At 45.5% G+C, this 27,847-nt stretch overlaps 1 protein-coding gene across 1 annotated transcript in view; it reads left to right on the top strand.

Annotated features, from left to right (window-relative positions):
* The first annotated feature begins 1,587 nt into the window (after positions 1-1,587).
* htr4 (5-hydroxytryptamine receptor 4) overlaps positions 1,588-27,847 on the top strand; it is a 122,914-nt gene continuing 96,654 nt past the window's right edge. The window contains exons 1-4 of the mRNA XM_056277630.1: positions 1,588-1,659; positions 6,034-6,134; positions 14,556-14,669; positions 23,208-23,408. Coding sequence (XP_056133605.1) covers positions 1,588-1,659; positions 6,034-6,134; positions 14,556-14,669; positions 23,208-23,408 — 488 coding nt within the window. The remainder of the gene's footprint in view (positions 1,660-6,033; positions 6,135-14,555; positions 14,670-23,207; positions 23,409-27,847) is intronic.

Genomic DNA, 27,847 nt, shown 5'->3' with positions numbered 1-27,847 from the left:
TTAGTCCGTTTACAGCGAGTTGTTCAGTCAGTCAGCGCTGAGAGCAGGGCCCGAAATTAACTTTTTGGCTTACCGGCCAAGGGGACTGGTAGATGAAAAAATCTACCGGCCAAGCATATTTTTTACCGGCCAAAACAATTAGTAGCCTTTTTTTGTGCCACACAAACGTTTTCAGTACATATTGTACCCGGTTATTTTCTTGCCCGGTGCGGGATTCGATATGGGGTGTACTACACCACAAGCCGACATCACTAACCGCTCGGCTAAAGAATCAGACTCGTTAGCTAGGGGCTAATGTGTGTTATTAGTAGTTTTACAGTCATCACCCTCTCCCGGAAGCGCGCCCTCGCGCTTTGTTATTCCCGCGCTCCGAAGAGACTTCTGAGGACCTGTACACTTCCGGATCCCACCGCTGCCACCGGTTATTTTCTTGCCCGGTGGGGGATTTGATACGAGCTGTACTGCACCACAAGGCGACATCACTAACCGCTCGGCTAAAGGGTCAGATCCGTTAGCTAGGGACTAACGTGTCTTATTGGTAGTTTGCAATATCAATGAGAGAATAAGGTATTGTGTTGAATAAGAGCTTTTAAAAATGTGCAGATTTGAAGAAAAAATATTTTTATGTAAAATTAGTCAATGGTTAAATGATAAAATGTTATAAGTATGATTTCATGTTTTATTTGCAGTATTATTGTAACTACTCGGGTGCTCCACATGCCCGTCCCGAGTCCCAGACTGCTTCTCACTCTACAGCAGCCACTCTCTTTGCACCGTCCATGAAGTCTGGCCTCCTGCTCCTGACAGAGTCTTGGTGCCACGGATTTACAGCACTGGTTGGGTCATACTCTCTGATCTCGGGAGATGACAGCTGCATCATCAGTAGATCCGAGAGTGTGACTGAGTTGAGTTTTTTTTTATATCAGTTTTATTTCTGATTTTTCCCTTTTTTCCCCCCTTCAAGTTTAGTGGCCAATCGATCCCTATTTTAATTCAGACATCCACCCTCGTACTGCATGCGTTCGCCAACTGCATCTCTCCGGCCGGCGGTCTCGAAGGAGACGCCTCGCCACTTTTGTGACAAGGCGACTCCAGGCCGAACCACTGCTTTTCCCCCCCCCCCCCCCCACACACACACACACACACACACACACACACACACACACACACACACACACAGACGCATTCATGTGACGAACACAAGCCGACTCCGCCCCCATTCCGACGACAGCGTTGCCAATTATTGCTGCTTCATCGAGTCCGGCCATAGTCGGATCTGACGAGACCGGGGCGCGAACCCCGAACCCCGGTCCCCAGAGGGCAACTGCATCGACACAAAGCCGATGGTTTGACCGCTACACCGCCGCCGACACGCCGATCAGTTTTAACCTGTTTCATGGTGTTGAAGCTAGCACACAGCTAACGTTAGTGCAAACTAGGTGTCACATACTAGTGCTAGGTGGCTAACGTTAGCTACAGCCAGCACTTAGTTTGCGCTGTATAAGGATATTTTGAGATGACAACTAAATTCATCTACTCGCACATCCATTCGAAGTCGGAGAGATTTTCATGGTGGACTGCTCGGACATGGCTGTTAGCGCCTTTACGGAGGATGTTGCAAGGACAGGCTCCGGCTGGGCCCGAGAGGCCTTCATACAGGTAATGTGACATCTGGAGGTCTCATGTTCCCTGATGTTTTCTACCTTCATTATCTTGTTACCGATGATAAATGAATGGCTCCAGTTTTTGGCATCCTGGCGACTGACAGACGGGGCAACTCATTATCATGGTCTGTGCGTTATACTCCAGCCAGCCTCTCGCAGCTCCTTTATCGTCATGCCTCCACTTTTCACTAAACTTTCTTTTTTCGGTTTGGTGGTGATGGTGGCTTCTTCCTCCTCTTGGGGGCATGATCGTCTTTCTGATGGTGGTTTCGCGCCTTCTAAATATCGCCACGTAACTGGCGTTGCTCGCTAACGTTAGGTAAAAGAATAGAGTAGGCTAGTACCGAGTTTGACGGATGCTGCTGTCGTTGTTCCTCTCGAGTGTGTGCGTAATGTTACCCGCCAGTAGCGTCTAGCAACAGTCTAGTGCACTTTGATTGGTTAATTTCTGTTATTGCTGTTGCTATGTTATTGTTCTAACGCATTTTGGTTGGTTAATTTCTGTTATTGCTGTTGCTATGTTATTGCTGTTGCTAACGAGAGAGAGAGAGACGGAGAGAGAGCGAGAGAGATGGGGGGGGGATTAAGTGGTTGGATTTCACTTTTTTTGTTACTCGCCATTTGGCGGGTAGGCTTCTGAGATTTACTCGCCGATCAGAAAATCTACTCGCCTTGGCGGGTGGCGAGTGTTCATTTCGGACCCTGGCTGAGAGCGGTTCATAATCCAGTTTAGCCTGCAGGAGTTTCTGAAGGCTGCTGTAACGTGTTTTGCTGCCACAGAGGAAATAAGTTCATGATGAGTGAAAGGGAGTTCTGTGCGTAGCACGACGTCTTTACAGCACAAATGAACCAGGGGGAAAATCTGTCAGACAGCCAAGAATTACGTTTTTCCCAGATGATGAGCTCAGGAGACGGTCTGAAAAGTGTTAACAGAGTAATTAATATTGCGAGAGGAGCGAGAGAAGAATCGACTCTCTACAGTATCTCTGTCAGCTGACTAGTGGCTGCTGGGGAAAAGACTCTGGTAAGCAGCCAAACGCTGTTACATTGTCAAGTGGCTAATGGAGGGTGATAAAATTGCAGTTCAGATCCATTCACTATAAGTACTGTTTTACCAGTTTTGTTTTGTATAGTGCGCAGTGCAATCACTGAAAAAAACATGGAAGGATTACTTCAGGACATAGCGCTTACTTCATCAGTGAGCGTATTTGTTTCACTTTTCTTCTTGCTAATGTCTGAGTGTACTGTGAAAAACAACATGTGTTGTGTTTTTATATTGAAATGATAATGGTCCAAAATGATGTGGCAATGTATATTTTCACAATGCCCAAATGCCCCGACCAAACAACCCAGCCCCCACCCAGCCACCTCAGTGCCTAAGCCCTTCAGAAGCTTGTGCTGTTAGTTCTTTTCTTTCTTTTTTGTTGTAATTTTCTGTTAAGTGATAAGTGGCTCACTTAAGACAAACACATTTTGTTTGGTGTTATAATAACAACATGTGCACTGAATATGAATATGACTTGGCCTGAATCCATGCTGGTAGGATGACTGATAGAAACCATAATAAGGGACCAATCTGGGATAATTTCTGGAATTATATTACATTGTCAGACGATCCTGAAATATGATTCCTGTCTTTGTTTGCCTGGATTGGTTTCCTTTTCTTTGGATTATGACTAGTGCTGTAGCCTCTCTTGTACGGATCTCTCTTTTATTCTAAAGCCATTTTATTTCTATTAGTGGCATCACCAGTGAAATGTCTCATTTGGTATGTTAACTTGTGATATAACAACCTTTTCAAAATCAATGAAAATTTTGAATTACAAAAAAAAAGAAAAGAAGAATATGACTTAGTCTAAAAAGAATCAGTCAGATTTTTTTTTTTGCTTTAATCCCTGCACAACTCTGCATGTGTTAGATCTACAACTTCAGACCAAAAGACTTAAACAGTGAATTGTGTAAACAGAGTCAAAGTGTCTCACAACACTGATCAAACATATTTATCTACACTGCGCTGATGCTGCACCAGCACTTAGAGCCCCAAGTTCCCAACATCATACCTAATAATTTAGTTATTTGAAGGGGAAATCAAAACAAAGCAATAGACAGAAAGCTAGTAAGATTTATTTTTTTTAATTGATGGAATAGCAACTCTCTTCACAGTAATCAGAATGGCCCATCTGAAGCACCCTCTCATTCACAATCAGTTCGCCCCAGGAGAGTGAATGAAGGGGGCCAAATCGCTCAAATGAGCCATTGCACAAAAGGTTTTCTTTTCATCGCTTCGCTTACTGAGCTTACAGCCCAATGAGTCGACTCATTCAAGACGGCAGCCCGGACCACCGAGGGTTTCTGACTGCAGGTCATCAAGTCTGAAACCTGCTCTTTAGATTCAATCAGAGCAGGCACTTCATCAGCTCATACAGTAAACCAGCCACCTGATACGCAGGCAGTCTGAAGGGTAAAGACACACTCCGGATTATGGCTCTGAAGGCCGTATTATGCTCACACGTCGATGACAGAGAAAGCTTTCTTTTTGTCTTTTTTTTTTTTCACAATACTGTCAGAGTTCACCTTCCATACACCACATATAGAAGAAGTATGTTTCAAAAACGCTGTTTTTATTTCATGAAGATTTTTTGTTTTCTCCTAAATCTGCACTTTTATGCATTTGAGTTTCTTACTTGTTGGCTGTTAGGGTTGTGATATCGAGTTGTTGTATTTGACTTATTTATGTTCTTGACTTGAGCGTGCACGTGTGCATGCACGCACGCACGCACACACACACACACACACACAAAAACATGGGGCACACGTCAGCTTGATGAGGAAAAAAGTTGATAACCTCCTTGAGACCAGTTAGCCATGGCTGTGTGGTTTTGCAAGAAACCCCGATCTAAGAGTTTACTTGACAGTTTCAGGATTATTGTATGTTATTTAACAAGAAAAAAAAGAAAGATATGGAATGACTTTTATGCCTTTGTGTATGAAATGTTCTGTACAGATAAATCTGCCTTACCTTATTGTAAACCAGACAGAGATTACTTTTTTTTTACATTTAAAACATACTTCAATGTATTGGTAATACTTGAAGTCAAAGCTCTCAATGTGTTTAACTTGTGTTTAGACATCAACTACAGTTTACAAATAAACCAGAACATCTTAATTGCCATCTAAGCCATATGATAATCATAAATGGGACTGACAATCTGGGTGTAACAGATTTGTGTGTAGACAGCAATCTAAATTTTAGGAGCCATATCAATCATCTGACAAGATCAGCCTTCTACCATCTTAAAATATTTCAGAACTAGGGGGCTTTCTATCAAAATCAGACAGAGAAATAAATCTATGCATTTGTAACATGTAGACTCGACTACTGCAATGATCTATTCACCGGCCTCCCAAAATCAGTTGTACGGCAATTACAGTTAATTCAAAATGTGGCTGCACGTGTTCTCACCTGAACTAAAAGGTATGAACATGTTACACCTGTTCGTAGAGCTCTGCATTGGCTCCCCGTCAAAACTAGAATCAATTTTAAAATTCTGTTACTTCTATACAAAACTAAATAGCCTTGCATCTCAGTATCTAAAATACATGCTAATAGATATAAACTAACAAGAACTCTCAGGTCCAAAGACAGTAGCCATTTAACCATCCCTTGTACTAACTCTGAAGCAGGGGAAGCTGCCTTTTGTATTTATGCCCCAAGTAGATGGAATTCCCTGCCTGAGCACCTGAGAGAGGCCCCCACACTGAACACTTTTAAAAGCAGGTTAAAAGCCTTACTTTTCACAACAGTCTATGGCTAAGTTCTTTGTGTGTGTGTGTGTGTGTGTGTGTGTGTGTGTGTGTGTGTGTGTGTGTGTGTGTGTGTGTGTGTGTGTGTGTGTGTGTGTGTGTGTGTGCGTGCGCGCGTGTTTTATATATTTGGATATTTGTATATTCTGCTCCGATTCCTGTGTAACTTCACTAACATCTGTTGATATGCATATTTATTTTCTACATTTGCAGTTTTGATTGTGTTGCGATTGTATTGTCACTTTATGTAAAGCACAGTGTGTTACCCTGTGTATGAAATCCATTCATCCATTATCCAAACCGCCTATCCTGCTCAGGGTCACAGAGATGCTGGAGCCTATCCCAGCAGTCATTGGGCGGCAGGCGGGGAGACACCCTGGACAGGCCGCCAGAAATGTGCCATATAAATAAAATTTGACTTGATTTGACTTGACCTTCATTGGCTCATCTCTGGTGGGGTTGAGTCTGCCTACAGGTGGGAGATTGACCATCTGGTGTCCTGATGTGACCAAAACAACTTGGAGCTCAATGCTCGAAAAATAGTTGAGATTGTTGTGGACTTCAGAAAGTACCCAGCCCTCCTATCCCCATCACCCTGTATGGCTGCCCAGTCAATACTGTGGAATCCTTCCACTTTCTGGGCACCATCATCAGCCAGGACCTCAAGTGGGAGCTGAACATCAGCAACATTTAACATCAGCTTCCTCACCAATAAGGCACAGCAGAGTTGTACTTCCTATGACAGTGAATAAGTTCAACACACCAAAGCCAATGATGGTGCACTTTTACACTGGCATCATTGAGTCCATCCTCACCTCCTCCATCACTATCTGGTATGCTGCTGCCACTTCCAAGGACAAGGGCAGACTGCAGCGTATCATTCACTCAACTGAGAGGGTGCTTGGCTGCAACCTGCCATCCCTCCAGGATCTGTATACCTCCAGGACACTGAGGCGGGCAGGAAAGGTCATGGCCAACCCTTCCCATCCAGGCCATGGTCTCTTCAAAACACTCCCCTCTGGCAAAGGTCTATAAAAACCAGAACCTCACGTCACAAGAACAGCTTCTTCCCAAGAGCTGTAGACCTTTCCAACAAGCCCCCAGACACCCACATATCCTGACACTGCTGCCCCCCCACCCCTTTTTATCTTCCCTACTCTGCTGTCTTTATATGGACACCTTACATAAAACCTGCACTACCCTGTAAATAATTATTATTCTGTAAATAACTTCTTAAAATTATCGTTTAACTTTTTGTAAATACAGCTACTGCCGACCAGTGCCGGGCATCAGGGGCTGCCATGTGGTCTCATGTTCAACTCTGAACCTGTGTTGATTGCACCTTATTGCACCTTTTATTTTTATCTCATCTTTTATTTATCATTATTTTTAACTTTTGTCTGTATTATTTACTATTAATTTTCCTCTCTTGCACCAACATACATAGACAAATTCCTTGTATGTTCTTTTACTTGGCAATTCATATCATTCTGATTCTGATTATGGTACTTTTAGAAAGACAGTAAATAGATAATAAATAGATAAAAATCATAATTTTTAGACATATAGAGTGATAATCTTCAACTGTAGGAGTCTGCTTACAGCACATTTTAAGCGGGTCAAAACGAATACCAAGAACTAAAGTAAACTACAATTTTAGGCTAACTATTATAAAAGGCAATTACAGGAGACACAAGTTGCTTGTTTGCATCGGTGAATTGACAACAGTACGTATGGAAAAGCATCACTCCTCAGTGTGGTAGAGCATCGTATTTTTGTCTTCAAAAATGGTGGAAAGCAAAAAAGAGAGATGATGACAGACTGGGGCTTTAAAGTGCAGCGCCTGATGGAGGAATTCCCATGTCTCCTCTCATCTGTCCCTGGGTGTCTGATTCAGACTGCTATTGGCTGATTGCCTGCCATGCGTTAGCTCGATTGCAGGTCAAGGGTCAGGTGTCTCACATGTCACCAGAGGTGAGTGTCAGGATCCATGTTTTTTATTTTTCTGTCTCGCACAGTGCCTATTTCTTCCTCTCTATCTCTTTCCTTATCGCTTTCTCTCCATCTTTCTGTTAGTCTCTCTCTCCCTCTATACTTGGTACACACACACACACACACACACACACACACACACACACACACACACACACACTAGGAAGTAGGAATCAAAACTCCAAGTGAACGAGAGCTCTTACAGACTGTAATATTACTTAAGCTATAGATATGTGGAGGTGTAAGCTCACAATGGAGTCCTTCATTTGACTCACATCTGGCAGAAAATAGCCAGGTGAGGGGGTCTGGTGCAGAGAGGCTGTCGTTAGGAGAACATATGTTTTTTGAGGTTTGTCGGTGTAACATTTACCATTTGCTGGATGGTTTTATCATAATTGTCTGACAGTAACCTGTGTGTACAGATCATATTAGCATGGATTGTTCCCAAACTCTGAATGTGTGCCATACTCTGGGGCTGGTTATGATAACCCTGGCTGTGTTGTGCATTTGCTATATCCATTTTGCTAAATAGGAAATTCAGTGCTACATCAAAAGGAACACAACCCCTGGTCCTGGCAGTGTTAATGCAATTTATTATAAAACAAGGGCCTCCTTACCCATTTCCTCCTTACTTTCTCCTCATTGTGAGAATATTCAGGCTCCGCCTCAGATTCAGGGTTATTTGAACACAAAATGACGTGAAGAAAAGAAACGCTGGGAAGACTTGGTTAAATTGTCTCTTTGTAATCGATGACTTGCAATAGGAACACATTTGGTCAGTTTTGCTAAAAGGTGGACTGCATTCATCGCCTACAAATTGTTTCTCAGATACAGATAAAACTCTTCCCCTGGATCGTCACCTTGCCATGGTGGAGGAGCTTGCGTGTATCAATGATCCCAAGAGCTATGCCGTCTGGAGCGTGGCTCCTGGTAGGATCGCCCAAGATGGAAAGGTCAAGGGGGAGATTCCAGATGAAGTGCGATCCAACAAAGACCTCAATGGTGGAACTGGTGGAAGACATCTCCAGGTCACAGTGGCAGTGAATGTGGATGAAGGCTGCAGCACAGGGTGGTCCCCAATCGTCTTGGTTCTCCATGCCATTGGACTCTGGCCACCCTCTGCCAAGCACTGTGTGGTGGCTGCAGGCGCATCAGCCTCTCCACATAAAAAGCTATCATGTGCAGGCGTCCTCCCATTATGCGGCTCCAGGATCGGCCTCTACGCCCACCTGAAGACGAGAACGGACCCAGAGGGAGGACGGCCATACTCGACCCCGAGTGACCACCGATGATGGTGATGATGACGATGATGACAGATAAAACATTTAACCTGCTATCCAGACCCCTGCTATCCAGTCACTTTGTAAGGCCATCATGTCATCTTTGAGAGCTGTCTCATTCTCTGAAAAACTCCAGATCAGTTGGAGGAGAAAAATACAAATTTGATGTGACATTATCAAAAAAGTTCAAAACAAACAAACCCACAGACAACCAAACATAACCAAAACCTATGCGTGTTTTGAATATGGGGTTTCTTCTCCTTCGCATGTAAATCTACACAACGTATACAGTAGGTATAGTGTGTAGGCGGGTGTCAGTTTTTCTGCATGAACTTATCACACGTCCACACTTTGCCAGGATGTGATGCTGGGTTTGATACGGTTGATGGCTGAGCGATATTCTGAGAGACTTAAATCTTCTGCATCACCTCTCAAACGGACTTGAAGATCAACAATGAGTCTTTAAACTCGGGGATGGGAGACGCAAGTAGATGCAAAATGGTCCCCTACCCTAAAAAAGCTGCTGTTAAGGTGCTGCTGATTTAATCCGTTTTATCCCAGCAGCTCAGTGACCAAAACTGGTTGCACTGCACAAGCTCAAAGGCATAAAATGGTGGAGCTGTAAGTATTATTAATAATAATAATAACAATAATAATAAACTTTATTTATACGGCATTTTTCATGTAGATTAGCTCAAAATTCTTCACAGAAACAATTAAACAAGCCAAGTACCAGTTAGAACAGGTGAGTGATATAAACCAGTTAAGCGGACATTAAAAAAGGTAGGTAATTGGATGAGATGGGCAGCCCAGGAACATTTCATGGAGCAACTCAACATGAAGCAAATAGCTGTGTCTTCAGCCTCAAGTTTAGTTACCAGTAAGCCAGCACTGCAGAAGACCGCTGTGGTGTAGTTGACACGCCAATTATGAATAAAAGTGTGTCTGTGGAAGGCTTGAACAGAAAGGCTCCACTGCCACATGTGAGCCTGACTCATGACCCACGCACAGAGTCAAGGTGTTCACCTGAAGGAGGATATTTTTGTTCCTGTGAGTCATACCTTCAATTGCAGTTGCAATGCTGCACATCAGTGTCTGATTTGAAGGAAAAGTTCAGAGTAGTTCTGTCAAACAAAACGTAGATAAAGCAAGTAAGTGCTGCACGGCTGGGACCTGACATCTCCTTTTTACCGCTTTATTTGAAAAAGTATTTGTGTAGTGATGGCTGTGTTGAGTAGCTGCAGGTGTTCCTGTTTGATCGGTGTATCTGGTAGCAGTGGTCAAACCACGAGCCTCGTTTTCGTACTATCGTCTCATCGGTGAATGTGACACAGTGAGAGGAGGAAATGATGTGGGGGAATTACATGGCTCAGGATTCGGAGTCAAACCACGTGTAAGCATCGGTGCATTTTGGACACAGGGTGCACAGTAAGATGGAGTAACAAAGTAATTTGATGTGGGGAAAAAGGGAACAAGAGGGACGAAACTGAAATGCTGGCCCAACTACCACACTTGTATGATGGCTGTACTCTTGTACTTGCTGCTAGTGTGCAAACAGGGAACATGCCTGCCAGTGTGTCTAACTATCGCCCCCCTGCGCACACACACACACACACACACACATGCACACACACATATGCACATACACACAAGCTTATGCACACACACAAATACACACATGCACATACACACACATACATGCTTATGCACACACATACACAAATACACACATGCACATACACACATGCTTATGCACACACAAATACACTCACATGCATGTACACACACACATATACGCTTATGCACACACACACAAATACACGCGTATACACACACACAAACACACACACACACACACACACACACTCTCTCTCTCTCTCTCTTTCTCTCCAACCCCAGAGCTTGACAGACCTCAAACCTCGAGTGGGCTTATTGTAATGCATTGCTGGTGTCAAACAAGTCTGAGATTAAACAAGTCATTTTCAGAGAGCTCGAAAACCGCACAAATCACTTTGAGGCCTTTGATTCATAACCCATGACAGCTACTCTGCTGTGCCCTGGGATGCTGAGGTTATGCCAAGTCTATATGGAAAGAGAAAAGGAAAAAAAAGCATTCATACAACATTATGTCACTGGGTAGGACGTTTATTGAGTTCCGTATGTCTTGGATCCTTGAACGTTTTTCAGCATGGGGCCAATATATATATATATATATATATATATATTTTTTTTTTTTAATTCCATGAGACATGCATTTTTCCTGCCAAAGTGTCCTTTAGCAAAGCCCAATAAAACCCTACCCCCATACTCCCTTGTTATACTTGACTTTGGACAACAGTGTCAGCTAAGTGACCATACATTAAAATTATAGATAATTAAAAGATTATAAGTATCAAACAGGGTTTAACTCCCTCCTGGAGCCAGACGTGGGGAGGGGGCTCACCAGCGAGCGTTGGTGGCCGAGCCTGGGCCCAGCCCAAAAAAAAACAACATGGACCCACCTCGTGGACCCACCATCCGCTGGGATGAGCATTAGTGTGGGGTGTAATGCAGGCCGGGCGGCAGGCAAAGGCGGGGACCGGGGAGCGCCGACTTCTGGCTTCGCAGACTGGTCCAGGAAGACAAACTGGGAGGAGACCCTGGGGTAGACCCAGAACTCGCTGGAGGGACTACATGTCCATTGTGGCCTGGGAACGCCTTGGGATCTCTCAGGAGGAGCTGGAGGGTGTTGCGGGGGTGAGGGATGTCTGGAGTGCCCTACTTGGCTTGCTGCCAATGTGAACCGACCCTGGCGAAACGGCTGATTATGAGATCATGAGAAGTATCAAACATTATGGATATCACAGTAACCGTAGGTCAGTGTGACTAGAGACTCCACACGCCTTTCAAAGCAGGATATCTACCATTTCAAATCAGACACCTGCTCTGACAGCAGTGTTTAGTGGGATGAAAATGATGCACATTACAAGTACTGTTAACATTTAGTCTTCTGGAGATGTGCTTTCTTTAAAAGTATTATCTGCTTGCCAGACGGACTGTATGATTTTGTTATCCGTTTATATGATTTTCATACCAGCCATTGTGTTAATCATCTGTGTTAATCATCTCTATACAGACTCAGTGTATGAGCTTTATAGAGACGCCCTGCCACAGTTTTACAATTTAGAAGATTGGTATAATTCTCGAGATTCTTTAAGTCCCGTGTGTACTTTTTCTATCCCACACAAAGACATTTAGCATCCCTCAGATACCATCCTACCGAGTCAGATTTCTTGTATGTTTAAACCTACTCAGCTCTGTATAAACCTGAACTGATATGATTGCTTGCATTAGATAGCAGGAATCAGGAACATTTATTTGTCATTTCACTCCATGCACCTGCGCACATGAAATGAAATGAAATGTCGTTTCCCCCAGCCCACAGCAGTGCAACACAAAGACAAAAACCCGTATCCAAACTACAAGAACGCATATATCCAGACTACAAAAAAACTACAAAAACTACAAAACACCTATATCTAACATATCAAAAAAACATAAATTCACTGTCCAAGAGAGCGAACACCAGGATGACTGTCGGAACTGCCAGTCTGCATGGGCTAGCAGTTAGCTTAGCCTGCCCCGCTTCTGTGTCCTGTCAGACTGCCCTTGGTGTTTCCCCCTTGGGCACAGCTCCAGGTAGGGCTGTGGTCCCTGGGCCCACCGGACGCAGGCAGACCAGGCTCTCCCAGCTGATCCAACGACAGCTCTCCCAGCCAGAAACCTTCGACACACCTCCTCACACTCCACACAAGACACCAAAAACACAGTCAAAGCTAGGCGAGGCCACCACCAGACTGCCCTCAGTGTTATCAGAACTGGGTCTGCATGGGCTAGCAGTTAGCTTAGCCTGCCCGCTGTCAGACCGCCCTCGGTGTTTCCTCTCCGGGTGCAGCTCCAGGCAGGGCCGTGGTCCCTGGGCCTACAGGACGTAGCAGACCAGGCTCCCCCAGCCGATCCAGCACCAGCTCTCCCAGCCATCAAACGAAAACATAAATGTAGACACAGACGTAGACAAAGACGCTGTATGGACGGTACTGGGTGAGGCTGCCGCAAACGTAAATTTGCGCTGCCATCTTCCCTCACTGGAAGTGGGTAATATGATACGCTTATTTACAAATGTTATGTGATAAATAGTTATGTGGCAAGGTTAACTGTTTTTATTCATTTATTTTTTTTTCAAATTTATCAATCTGTGTTACCAAAATGGACACTTAGCGTCTTTGTCTCTGAGATCATTTTGTACACACGGCATGAAACATCCCTTCATATTACTGCCGAGTCCAATCACAAGTTTTAATTTGTTGGCATTTCTGCTTAGATGTGTGTGCATGTACACACACACACACACACACACACACACACATACACACAGACAAGCAGAATCTGGATTTCAACACATTTAAGGAACCTGAAATAAATTGGGGCTGTACTTTTTGACAGCTTTCTTCCCCTTTTTGCAGCTTAATTTTGTGGCTCAAGCTGGTCATGTTCAGACCAGTCTTCTAAGTCTGAGCTGGGAATAAAATAAAATATACACGCTGACTGTGGATTTGGCATCTGTTCCAGTTAACCAAGCTACCATAGAGATGGATGGAGTTAGACACGTTTTCGCCAGAGGCATCAGCACATTCTCATGGCAGCGACTTTTAAAAACTAAGAGAGAGCAGAAACAAAGTCTTGGAACTCATTTGGCTCATCTTAATCCAGACTGTGGAGGGAACATGCAGACAAGTACAAAGACTCAGCGGCTGACGTGATGCCACAGTGTTGCCAGACTGTATTAGCTGAGTTGGATCTTGTGTTGTGCTGGACAGGAAGTCACATGTTAATGCATAGTGACTCCCACTCTGTGTAGACTGAGTGAGGCGTTGTTGAGCACCGGCATCCTATCCTGAGCACATTAAAGCAAATGAACCCAACTATATTCACGTAAATAGTAACTTCAAGTAAACACAGACAGTGCAAACTAAACGTCAGAAGAAAACGTTTTGCAATGAATATTCATTTGTGTGTTAATGAGTCTGGACACCTCTGCAACGATCCACCTGCTTTATCGAAACCAGAAATCAGACCAACTTCCAGCCAGTTTTTAAAGGAAATATTTTACAGTTCCTCTCAGCTGTAATATGCCAACGTAGGCAAATCGTATTCGCTTCGTTAAATGACTTCTTTCTGGACTAGCAGCCTATAGAGGTTGTGCTGACAAGTGGAGTGGGAATTAAGTGTCAGCCAGGAGACAGGGAGAGCCAGGAATGGCCCGTTGGGACATAGAGACACATCTGCACCCAATTAACTTGATGCATGTAAGTGTGTGCTTCAGTGGGCGCTGCCTAATGAGCCACTGGGCTGAATAAGCACTGTAGTCATTACACTGGCTCCATTGGCAGGTTCTGCCCAGAAAATGATGTTTTCGTTCGCTGATGTTTTTTTAAACTGTTGATGTTGTTCCTGGCTCAGATGTGCATCTTCTCTGTTTTCTTCGTAGAGCTGAGTAAATCCTGGACAGAATCAATAACTCATCTTCAGTTGTTTTTTATCTATCTGTAGGCTGATCACTGGCTACATAAAGTTATACAGGTGGCGCGGTCGATGAAATAAACCTTTTTTTTACGTTTTACACTTGCTCCGTAGCCAGCTCCATTGAACTGTAAATGAAGTGAAACTCATCCCTGCAAGCGAGGATTAATTGTTTTCCTTTTCAATGCCCACAGGGAAAGTTTGTAAATCTGCCATGTTTTATTCAACTCTAACACTTAACCTTGTGTTTCCATAGCAACAGCATGCCAAAGCGGATGGCACTGATCTGCTTCCTGTCTCTGGTCATGCTGATGAGCGTCCTAGGAAACCTGTTGGTCATGGTGGCCGTCTGTAAGGACAGACAACTGAGGTAGGCCCCCCGGGTGTGGTGGGTGGGTGTTGGGGGGGGGGAGACAGAGAGAGAGATAAGAGAGAGTATGCAGGTTGAGAAAGAGTGTAGGAAATAAGCTGAGCTTGTGTGTGAGTGGGAGGGAAAGAGCGTATATACAGTATGTGTATGTAAGAGAGGAATAGCGAGAGAGAGAGCGAGAGAGAGAGTATATGACAAAGAGAAACAGGGTGTTTGACACTGGGATGAGAAAGGCTGCATCTCAATACAGATGCAGACGGTGCACTTCTACATCTGTACAGAGACGTGCCAGGTTAACCACCATCTATCATTAACCCTAAGCCACTACCTAACCTGTATGTCAGTGATAGGCAACATGGTCCAGAAAGGTCCGGTGTGGGTGCAGGTCTTTGTTCCAACCAAGCAGTTACACACCTGATTCTATTAGTCAACCAATAGTCTTTGCTAAGGACCTTGATTTGTGGACTCAGGTGTGTAACTCCTTGGTTAGAACAAAGACCTGGACCCACACTGGACCTTTCTGGACCACGTTGCCCATCCCTGCTGTATGTCATGAATATTCATATATCAGGCCAGGCGTTTAACACGGGAGGCCATCGAACACCTGTTGCATCTCTATACAGACACAGAAGGGTACATTGCTTGTCATATATAAAAGTTTTGGCAAGGCTTCAATATACCATGCACCATGGGATGAGAATGTGTTGGTGTTTTTTCTCCACCCTTCTCTTTCTTTTTCTTTGTTTTTTCTTTCTTTCTTTTCTTTTCCATGTTTGAAACATTCTTTTAGATGTTCGTCATTGATGTTTCAGCGACTTTGTGCAGGGAAATCACTTGTTTGATAACACAAGTCATGATAACACAAGTCATACAAAGCATGAGGCTGATGTTCTCCTGGCTGATCACATGACAGTGGTCTGTCTGATGCATAAAATGCCCAGGTTTTCCCTTTCAGGTAATGACGTAGCTGTTCTTCCAGGTAGGAATAGCCCAACTGAATTGTTAGGCTTTTTTTTTTAACCCGATGACATTTCAACCATCTGTCTCGTAACTTTGTTTCCCATTGTCATAATGGGGTCACTGTCCACCATGCTGTGCCGGCATGGAGTCGTGTGCATGGCTACCGTTTGCGTTTACATTAGCATTGGAGCTGAAACCAGAACTCGGAAGCCCCACAGAAAAACTACGATGACAACAACAAATGATGCCATGCAACAAGGTCATTTCTGTAAGTCGTCATTACCGTGACAACCCGAACTAGTAGGAAGACAAAATCCCACTTTTGAAAAAAGGAACTGAATGTTCGTTATACATGGGATTCCAGGTAGGGAACTGTGTTCATTTCATGTTGTTTCAGAGCTTAGGTTTATCCGACCCGAGCGCCGGTGACGTCACGTCTGCTAGCCGGGGTGCTAATGCCTCTTTATCACTCACTCACTCTCTGACTGTCTGTCTTTCTAAAGACACCTGAGCTCCAAGGGCGACCTGATTCCTTGTGATGTTGACAAGGAAATCGCATAGGTGTGTGTGTGTGTGTGTGTATGTGCATCTGTGTTTGTTCGCAAGAGATAAAGGTTTTGACGCGTGTGTGTGTGTGTATGTGTGTGTGTGGGTGTGCGCACCTCACAGGAGAAAGTGAGAATGAGGCAAACAGAAACAATGACAGTGTGTCACTGTCCTCTCCACAGGGAGGAGAGACGTCATGGCGGTGACATTGTCACTTATCAGGCTTCTCACACACACACACACACACACACACACACACACACACACACACACACACACACACACACACACACACACACACACAAACACACAAAGTGACAAACACTTCATTCCCCATGCACAGACATGCACACATCTGGCCGGTGTTGGGCTGGTAATGTCCCGTGTGTTAGAGTACTGTGACACCAGGCGGGGCTCTGGCCAGTTAATGAACACAACTGTGTTTGGTGACGGCAGCCCAGCTTGGCAGGCAGCTATAGGGAGCCACTCAGCTGACCAGTTACTATCTAGTGGCCAATCAGCTCTTCAGCAAACCAGACAGCCTATCAATCAGGGAGCTGGAACTGGAGTCGTTCATTTGCTCTGCCAGCCATGCGGTCAGCCAGCTAGTCAATAAGTCAGTCCATCTGTCAGTCATTAAGTCAGCAAACCACACTCAGCGTTCAACCATACAACCGTGCACACACAGTCCTCACTTATGGAGTTGACACAAGCATAATTCCCATGCAAACAACTCCCGTTTCCAGCCGCCTCTCACTTCTTTCAAAGTCATGTCAAGTGTGTGAGTGGAATGCACTCACTGTCATGTGGTCCACATCCTGTTTATATAATGGGCAGTTTTAGCCACGCAGCCTGATTGGTCTGGGACACGTTCCAGATATGCAGATATTTCTCATATGCTAACAAAATAGAGTTAGCATAGCAACCAGCGGGAAATAGCTGCACACACACACACACACACACACACAAAAAGAATTTGTGTTCACCTTTTTTTATTATTATTGCATGTAAATTACAGTCACAATTAACAAGTCATCGTTTTCTACTTAACGTGCGTTAAGCTCTTTGTTTTTGACTACACCCAGATGTTGTCAAGACGGTGAACCTGCTGAGTGACCAGCGCCGTGATCGACAGTCGGTTTTGGTAGAATCGAAGCGGGGCCTCCTTTCCGCTGCCTTTAGGTTTTGTTGACTTTGACTTATCTCAGCCCAGGGATTATCTAACATTGACATGTGTTCAAATTAGCTCAGACGACAGCTCTCACCATCTTCTCGGGGACGGGCCCCCCGAGGGCCTTGTCAGCAACTGACCACTGCCATGGCCCATGCACAGTGCACATGCACTCATCTAAAGCAGCAGCTCCTAATCTGATGTCAGGAGCCCTCACCCCCGCCCAGCCCAATCTCACCCCCACCCAGCCTTCTCTCACCCCCACCCAGCCCAATCTCACCCCCCACCCAGCCCACTCTCATCCACTTCCCTGTCCCCAGGTGTCAAGACGACTGATGACTGATGCAATATAAGAAAATGTTATACACTTTTATATCAAAGATGCGTAATAATTTTTTGAAAATATTTGTGGTAAACATCTTGGAAAAAATATGGAAAATCTGATCCTACTTTATCCAGATTAAACTAAAACCCCCAAAACGCTGAAGAAGGAAAGTGAAAATCAATTGCAACCTATATACTTATACACACTATACACTGTGTGTGTGTGTGTGTGTGTGTGTGTGTGTGTGTGTGTGTGTGTGTGTGTGTGTGTGTGTGTGTGTGTGTGTGTGTTTGTTTGCGGGATGGGGCTTAGGTGCTCACAACAGAGAAAGTATTTGCTAGTTTTTAGACATACAAATAAATCTCCCAACATGCACGTACACACACACACACACACACACACACACACACACACACACAAAACTTCTCTCCTCTATTTCATCTTCTCCAGATGACACAATATACAATATAGCACCCACATCAGTAAATTACAGCAACCTTTGAGCCCACTGAGGCAAATTTGTCATTTGTTATATTGGGCTATACAGATAGAACTGACTTGACTTGACCTAACCCTTTACACGTTCATTTCATTTGTCATTCTTAAAACTTAGCAGGGTGTTTCAACCTAACTAAATATGATCTTTCATCTGCTGGGCATGTTAATAATTGTTAACCTTGTTTAGATTACAGCCAGTTCTGTCTCATGCTCAGAGTGTGGAATGTATGTGTTTGTATATGTGCATGTGTCTATTTCTGCTCCTGTGTGTGTGTGAGAGAGAGAGAATATATCTTTCACTGTGCACACTCGATGTATGTATGTGTGTGCTCATTTGTGGGTGCATGTGCGTACGTGCATGAGCATGCGTGCCTATTCACATCCAATATATGTCCACGAATGTGCATGTGCATTCATGTGTGTGTGTCTGTTCATTTATCCTTGCACGTTATTCGACGTGATTTAATCGTGCCCCGCATGGAGCAAGCCAAGCTGGCAGCTGGTTCATTCCAGCATTACGGTCTGTTTTAGGGCCTGTTTGCTTTAGTGACAATCGAGATGGAAGGCCCTTACAGCCACTGCTGCTGAGACTATTAATAGGCCACCGACTGGCCTGGGTGGATGAGGGATGAGGGGCCCCCTGACTGGTTGCTCTGGCTGGCTGAGTGGGTGGCTGACTTATGGGCTGACCAGCTAGTTGGATGACTGGGGAAGCGAGTGCATAACCATCAGTGTCTGTCTGCCTGTCTATTTTTCACTGTATTTCATTTACTTGCCTGCTTGTTGGCTGGCATTCAAGCAAGAATGTTATGAAGTCAGCCAACGGACTTCCTGGCTAACCCAACGGCCGAGGAAGTCCTTGGGGTTTAAGATGGCTACCTATGTAGTAGTCTCTCCACCTGTTTTACTGACTGATCATCGCTTATTTCCAACTTACCAGGTGGCTATCTGATTTGCTGTCTATCTATATACAGTACCTGCCTGCCAGACTTCTAGCTTAGGTGTGTGTGTGTGTGTGTGTGTGTGTGTGTGTGTGTGTGTGTGTGTGTGTGTGTGTGAGTGTGTGTGTGTGTGTGTGTGTGTGTGTGTGTGTGTGTGTGTATGTTCCGCGGTAACTTTTTACCATTCCTACCATCCGATGAGTTGTCCAAGAAGTGTGATCACACCAAGAGATAGACCACTTCTTACACCATGTATATATATATATGTGTGTGCGTGTGTATGTGTATGTTCCGCAGTAACTTTTTACCATTCCTACCATCCGATGAGTTGTCCAAGAAGTGTGATCACACCGAGAGATAGACCACTTCTTACACCATGTATTATATATATATGTGTGTGTGTATGTGTGTGTGTGTGTGTGTGTGTGTGTGTGTGTGTGTGAGAATATATATATATTCTTTGTGAAAAAAATATTAGCAGCTGATGAGTGCGAGACGCACAATATATATATATATGTAAACCGGGATAACCTTTTTATCAAATCTCCCAAGACTCCTGCCAAGTATGGTAACACTCTATGGTCAAACAGTACCACAGTACAACTGTATACATGGGAGGACCCCTAAACCCCCCCCCCCAATCAAATACGTGCACAGAACATAGGGAACACACTGGAATTTTAAGCTATTCGGACATGCGTGAATACGGCCGGCAACACATGCTTGTGATGACTACTACTACTACTAGTACTACTACTACTACTAATTTCGGCTGCTGCTGTTAAGGGTCGTCACAGCAGATCATCCGTTTCCATCTCTTCCTGTCTTCTGCATCTTCTTCTGTCACACTAGCCACCTGCATGTCCTCTGTCACCACATCCATAAACCTCCTCTTTGGCCTTCCTCTTTTCCTCTTCCCTGGCAGCTCCATATTCAGCATCCTTCTCCCGATACACCCAGCATCTCTCCTCCACACATGTCCAAGCCATCTCCATCTTGCCTCTCTGTCTTTGTCTTCAGACTGTCCAACCTGAGTTGATATGCTCAGGATATGCTCGTTCCTCAAGGGGAAACAATGATACCCATAGTAAATGTCACTTTATTATGTGTGAAATGGGAGGAGGGGGGGACTTCAAGTGTGGTCACCCTAGAGCAGCACACTGTGTTAATCCAGGGATGATTTAAACTGAGCTGTGAATTAATGTGAGTCAGACTGTGGCTCTTCCATTCACTCACAAAGGAAATCTGAGCGCTCGATGGCTGACCTTAGACAAAACTAATTTTAAATGTGTTGTTTCAGTTGATGATGCACTCGTGGCACAACAAACTGCTCTTTTACATGCTTTTCAGTAACTTGTCGAAATGTAAGCTTATTGGCATATCTAGAATTCCATGGTGACTCGGGCACAAACAATAAATAGACTCCAAGATCTATTTCATTTCACAGGAAAAAAAATCTCTTTTTAGGCTCAAGTAGAACATGTATGGTAGAACATGAGAAAAAACATCAAAATAAGAAATCAAAAAGACAATGAAAAACATAACAATCAACACACATTTCCAGTCAAAACAACTGAAAAAAAAGACAGAAAATAAGAATGTCATGTAATGACAAGCATCGGTAAATGCCTCAGACATCCTTCTTTAGGTCTTGAGTAAGATTTTGGGGCAATTTAGCCTATATTCCCATTCTAAGCGAGGGCTACTGGGAAGGAATCCAACGCTTTACCTGTGCCCCCGTCCATAGGGTTAGTGGTTGTGTCAGGAAGGGCATCCACCTAAAATTTTGCCAAATCAGTATGTGGATTGACTAGACCATACCGGATCGGTCAAGGCTTGGGTTAACAGCGGCCACCATTGGTGCTGTGCCCTCACATGGTATCGATGGAAACTATCAAATCCACTGTGGTGACCCCTGAGAAACAGGGAACAAGCCGAAAAAAGAAGAAGCCACTTATATTCCCACTCAGAGCAACTGTTAGACTGTGTCCTTCTTGTTTCCATTTTGTATTTGATCATGCTTTGTAAGGTCAGTCTATTGCCAGCCAATGTCAGCCAATTCTACTTCCATAAATACAGAAGGATTAACATGCCTGCAGCTGTTTGACAAAACAATCAAGGTGGATTCACTCCTGAAATCTCCTCCCAATCTTTATTTATTACTTATTCACTGCAGAGTTCCACCATTCTCCCCTTCTTCCCTTCCATCCCACTGTCAGAGATGGTGTTATGTATTTGAAAAGATATGAGTTGTGAAGGGCGACACTTTCCTTGACTTTTCCCAGGATTTATATCCGACTCCTTCCCCTGGATTGCCACCTTGCTGTGGTGGAGAAGCTTGCGTGTACCAATGATCCCAATAGCTATGCCGTCTGGAGCTTGGCTCCTGGTAGGTCACCCAAGGCTGATAGGTCAAGGGGGAGGTTCCAGATGAAGTGCGATCCAACAAAGACCTCAGCGGCGAAACTGGTGGAAGATGTCTCCAGGTCACAATGGCAGTGAAGGTGGATGAAGGCTGCACCAGAGGGTGGTCCTCAATCATCTTGGTTCTCAATGCCATTGGACTCTGGCCACCCCCTGCCGAGGACCGTGTGGTGGCTGCAGGTGCATCAGCCACTCCACGTAAAAGCTGTCACGCACAGGCGTCCTCCCATTATGCAGCTCCAGGATCGGTCTCTATGCCCACCTGAGGACCCAGAGAGAGAACAGACCCAGAGGGAGGATGGTCATACTCGACCTTGAGTGACTGCCGATGATGATGATATTTGACTCATTTTCCTCTGTTTCCTGAACGTGTTAAGATGGCCTGTTTTTGTTTTTGTTTTTTTCCCCAGGAATACTTAATTGACACGGACAGAGAAACTCTGTGCCAAATTCTTCTGTCAGCTTTTCCAAACAGCACCCACAGAGACAACATGGCATCGTGTCGTCTTTCTCAGAGGACACCGCAGAGAGGGTGGCTGCTCGACTAAACGAAGCTCGAAAGCCGGTGGAGGGTTTCTCTCTCCACTGAGGCACTCTTTCAACCCTTTTTCATCCATCCGTCTTTCTCTGTTCTGCATCATTGTGGCAAGTTTGCTGGAGCCCGGTTTTAGATGTAAACAGCGTTCTGTTGTTGACCGGCCCAAAACAGGTTAAGTCACAGTTGGTACTGTACCTGAAAGTCTCTCTCTCTCGCTCTGTCTCTCTGTCTCTCTCTCTGTCTCTAGTTTCAGATCTTGTTTCTGCGATAGTTTTTCATGAGGCCCTTCTCTCACAAAACCCCTTCTGACTGCTGACATATCACAGATAGTATAATGATGTTGTTGTCAAAAATGTTCCATCAATCACACCTGCCAATCCCTCCCCTCTTTTTCCTTCTTTCATTTCGCTCAGTTTAAATGACGATGACTTCATGAGTGTTTAGCAACATTTCCAAATCAGGGAACAGATTGTTACTGTGAACGAACACTGCTGTATACTACATATTCAAACTTTATTTTTAAGATACATGTGCTTCCGTATTTGACTATGGCCCTGTGATGGTCTGGCGGCCTGTCCAGGGTGTCTCCCCGCCTACCACCCAATGACTGCTGGGATAGGCTCTAGCATCCATCACGACCCTCTGTGTAGGATAAGCAGTTTGGATAATGGATGGATGTATGTTCGTCGATTATAACAGTGACAACCAACACAATTTTTATCTGTTATTGGTGTTTTCAGAGGTATGCAGCACATGTGAAGAGAAAAAGACTTTAGTAAAACAAAACTGTGTTGACCCTTAACAGATGGGGTTGGCACAAATGGGATAAGAAACTGTGGTTTGATGGATGAGTGTTCATCCAAGAGTGTGTGTTTGTGAATGCTGATGGGTGAAGATAGGGTTTGGGTAGCGTGCCAATGTGTCTGCAAAAAGTGCATGGGGAAATATGTGGTGTTACAGGGAAAACTGTGTCTTTAAGAGCACATAAATTCTTTGAAAGAATTTTGACTACGTTTTTCTCTTCTGCCCTGTCCTTATGAAATGGTTCATTGAGGAGTAAAAGAAAAAAAAATCATAATCTCTTTGTCTCGTTAACTCTCTGTCTCTCTCTCTCTCTCTCCTCTCCCTCCATCAGGAAAATCAAAACGAACTACTTCATTGTGTCGCTGGCGTTCGCTGACCTGCTGGTGTCCGTGCTGGTGATGCCCTTCGGTGCAATCGAGCTGGTTCATCAGCACTGGATCTACGGCGAGACCTTCTGCCTGGTCCGCACCTCTCTGGACGTGCTGCTCACCACCGCCTCCATACTGCACCTCTGCTGCATCGCCCTGGACAGGTGAGGGGGTCTGGATGTATGTGTTTGTGTGTGTGTGTGTTGAACACAATGAATAAAACACCAGATCATAGAACACACATCTAGGTTATTCATTGCTTTGTGGTAGTTGAAATCTACAGTTAATCTGGCTCTTATCATTTCAATAAACCAGACCTTGATATCAACATCTACTGATTGTTCAAGTTTTTGTTTTTTTGTTGTTGTTGTTTTGGCTCACATTTAAATAGCCAGTGACATGGTGCTGCAGTGGATAGTGCAGTCGCCTCACAGCAAGAAGGTCCTGGGTTCGAGTTTCAGGGTAGTCCAACCTTTAGGGTGGTCCTGGATCGTCCTCTGTGTAGAGTTTGCATGTTCTCCCTGTGTCTCCGTGGGTTTCCTCTGAGTGCTCCGGTTTCCTCCCAGAGTCCAAAGACATGTACGTCAAGTGAATTGGCTGTACTAAATTGTCCCTAGATGTGAATGTGTTGGCCCTGTAATGGCCTGGCGGCCTGTCCAGGGTGTCTCTCTGCTTGCCGCTCAATGACTGCTGGGATAGGCTCCAGCATCCCTTTAACCCTGAGAGCAGGATAAGCGGTTCGGATAATGGATGTATGTGTGTGTGTGTGTGTGTGTGTGTGTGTGTGTGTGTGTGTGTGTGTGTGTGTGTGATGCACAGGGCAATGCACAGGGCGTGTGTGATGCGTCAGTGCAGTAATACTGGGGTAGTAGTGCTTGTAGTTAGTGCATGCTGCATGCTGCTTCTGCTTGCTACTCTCTGCTCTCAGCTACTGCCGCCGGCTAGCCCTCTTTGTGGGGGTGAAAAGAGGAGCCGAGTGCGTAAGTCTCCCCTGCCGGTACATAGCCTCTCTACCGCCAAGACTCCTGCAGTGCCTCCTCGTGGCCACACACGGTAACTGGGTACCTTGCGGTCCCTGGCTAAACTGTAGGGGATCTCGGAGCTACAGTGGTCCCCAGAGGTCTAATGCGCAGGCCCATGTGAAGTGGATACGCCCTGGCATTGACCAACCACTGTCCCACTGCCTTGTGGGTAAGTGTAGGACGACAAAGGCTAGGGGAGCACACCCTGAGAGAAAAGCAATGTGCATGGCGGCGCACGATAGGCGGTCCTCTGACAGACTGGAGCTCCGGCAGCCTCCTGCAGCTGTGGAAGAGTGCTGGTCGTCTTGGGCCCCCCTTGCCACCAGATCCCACCCTCTCACAGTGAAGAAGTGCTGCTGGGACATGCGCACCCCCAGCGGCACTGTAAATAATCTCTTTGCGCAGGTATCCACCTCTGCCTCGGTGAGACCAGCAACCGGAATATGGATCAAAGTCTGGCGGCGATGGGGTGTCTGGTGACGGGAGCAGGTATGAATGCACTGGAAGCTCCTAATCAGACCCCTGCACGCCAGCGGCACAGGGCTATTCATGGTCGCCAGCAGCTGGGCTTGAGTGGCAGCTGCTCTCGGCAGACCCCTGTGTGTCTGAGCAGCCCTATTTAGGAGCCACACTGCTCACCCCAACTGGGGAGGGGCCTAGAAAAGGTGGCCTAAACATTGCCCACTCAAAACATCCTGGATAGGCTACCGCACCTATCGGGACATTCCACTCTGCGGTCGAAATAAAAAAAAGAAAATAATTCCCTTTAAACTGGCAACATGGAACATAAGAACTCTGCTGGACGTTAATGCCGAAAGACCTCAGCGAAGGACTGCACTAATTGCAGCGGAACTCAATCGCTACAATATTGACATTGCTGCACTCAGTGAAACCAGGTTCCTGGATGAAGGCTCCCTGAAGGAGGACACCTACACCTTCTTCTGGAAGGGATACCCTGCAGGAGGACAACATCAGCATGGTGTGGGATTTGCAATAAAAAAACAGTCTCCTACCAAGACTCACTGAAACACCGATTGGCATAAGTGAAAGGCTCATGTCACTCAGGATCCCTCTGGCCAAGAAACGTTATGCCACCCTCCTAGGTGCCTATGCACCAACACTGCCATCAGAGGATGACGTAAAGGACCGCTTCTATCAGTCACTAGATGAGGCTCTCCGTCATATACCCAAGGAGGACAAGATCTTTTTGCTGGGCGATTTCAATGCCAGAGTGGGGAAAGACAACAAGGTGTGGAGTGGTGTCATTGGTGGGCATGGCATTGGGAAAGTCAATGCGAATGGACTGCGCCTCCTAAGCCTCTGTGCTGAGCATGGCTTGACCATCACAAACACCCTCTTCCAATTAAAAAATAAGCACAAAACATCCTGGATGCACCCACGCTCCAAACATTGGCACCTATTGGACTACATCATTGTGAGACGTGCTGATACAAAAGACGTCTTACTCACTCGTGCAATGAGAGGTGCTGAGTGCTGGACAGATCACCGGCTCATCATGACCAGGCTCCAGGTGGAGGTACGCCCTGCTGTTCGTCTCCAAAGGTCAGGAAAGAAGAGGCTTGACTGTACCCGGCTAGAAAAGGCTGAGGTCCAGAACAATCTCCGCCTCTGTCTGGCTGAAAACCTGGAAGACATTGAGCTTCTCTTGAGCACGGATGATTCCATTGACAGGAAATGGTCTTCCGTGAGCTCCAGACTCTACAAGGCAGCATCCCAATCCATCGGTTACAAGAGCAGAAAACACCAGGACTGGTTCAATGACAACACAGGCACAATAACTTCCATACTCAAAGGCATGCATAAAGCACACAGTGCTGTCCTCAACAATCCCACATCAGCTACACTCCGGCAACAATGGCAAGCATCCAGGAGAGAGGTGCAGTCAAAATTGCGTGCCCTGCAGAATGAGTGGTGGATATCGAAGGCAAATTAAATACAATCCCATGCCGATAGAAATGATATGCACAACGTTTATGATGCAGTGAAAACCATCTACGGCCCCAAGAAACTGCTCTGTCTCCCCCCTGAAGTCTGATGATGGTACCACCCTCATAAAGGACCAGAAACTCATCACAAAAAGATGGGCAGAACATTTTGAGACTCTTTTGAACCAGCCCTCCCCAACAGATCCCTCGATCTTGGATGAACTACCTGTCCGCCCCACCATCCAAGACCTTGACCTTCCACCAACCTTTGAAGAGGTTCATTGTGCAGTTAGGTCGCTGAAAAATAACAAGACCCCTGGCCCTGACAGTATCCCTGCAGAGATTTTTAGACAGGGAGGCTACCTCTGCACCCGTGCACTTTTCCTGTTCATCTCACACGTATGGAAACTGTCCCTCAGCAGTGGAGGGATGCTAACATCATCTCCATATATAAAGGCAAAGGAGACAAGTCCCTCTGTGGCAACAGCCGTGGCATTTCACTACTGGCTGTTGCTGGAAAAGTCCTGGCCAAACTCATGTTACACAGGCTGGTAAAACACATCTTAGAGGAGCTGTTGCCTGAGTCACAGTGTGGATTTAGGAGGAATAGGAGTACTGTGGACATGGTGTTCACAGTACGGCAACTCCAAGAGAAGTGCAGGGAGCAACATCAGAACCTCTTCATAGCTTTCATCTACCTGTCAAAGGCTTTCGACACAGTCAACAGGGACATCCTATGGAACATCCTCCTGAAGTTTGGCTGCCCACAAAAGTTTGTCAACATCCTTCAAAGATTTCACGTGGGGATGATGGCACGTGTGACCATTGGAGGCCAGGAATCCGAGCCCTTCAGGGTGTGCACCGAGGTACGTCAGGGGTGCATCCTTGCTCCAGTTCTCTTCAACATATTCATCCTGTGTGTGACATTGCTGCTCCACAAGGAAATCAGGAAGGACAGTGGGGTTACTGTGGACTTCAGACTAGATGGAAACCTATTTAACATCCGTAGGCTCCAAGCGGTCACAAAAATGACATCGGAGCACATCATCGAGTTACAGTACGCAGATGACTGTGCAGTTGTGGCCCACACACCCGAGGCACTACAAGCTACCCTTGCAGCTGCTGCAAGGGCGTATGGTAGGCTGGGGCTCTCTATAAATGTGACAAAGACTGAAGTAGTATGCCAGTGGGCATCTACTCTTCCATCTCATTCACCAACCTTCAACATCTCCGACAAACCACTTGCAACAGTGGAATCCTTCAAATACCTGGGCAGCTTCCTCTCTGATGACTGCAGCATCGACAGGGAGATGCAAAACCGGATTAAACAAGTGTCATCCTCTTTTGGCAGACTTAGGAGAAGGGTCTTTCAAAACAAAGACCTCAACCTCCACACCAAAATATCTGTCTACTTGGCAGTTGTCATCACGACTCTCCTCTACAGCTGTGAGGCGTGGACCCTGTACAGCCACCACCTCAGGATGCTTGAGGCCTTCCACATCAGATGCCTACAATGCATCCTGAGGATAACCTGGCGTGACCGAGTGCCCCATACTGAAATACTCCGCAAGACCAACTGCATCAGCATGGAGGCTACCGTCACCCAGCACCAACTTCGATGGCTCGGTCACGTCA

The sequence above is a fragment of the Lampris incognitus genome, chromosome 1, assembly GCF_029633865.1.
Source record: "Lampris incognitus isolate fLamInc1 chromosome 1, fLamInc1.hap2, whole genome shotgun sequence".
NCBI classification, from domain to species: Eukaryota; Metazoa; Chordata; class Actinopteri; order Lampriformes; family Lampridae; genus Lampris; species Lampris incognitus.
Note: the sequence above shows the minus strand (reverse complement) of the source record. Positions and strands in the feature narration are given on the sequence as shown.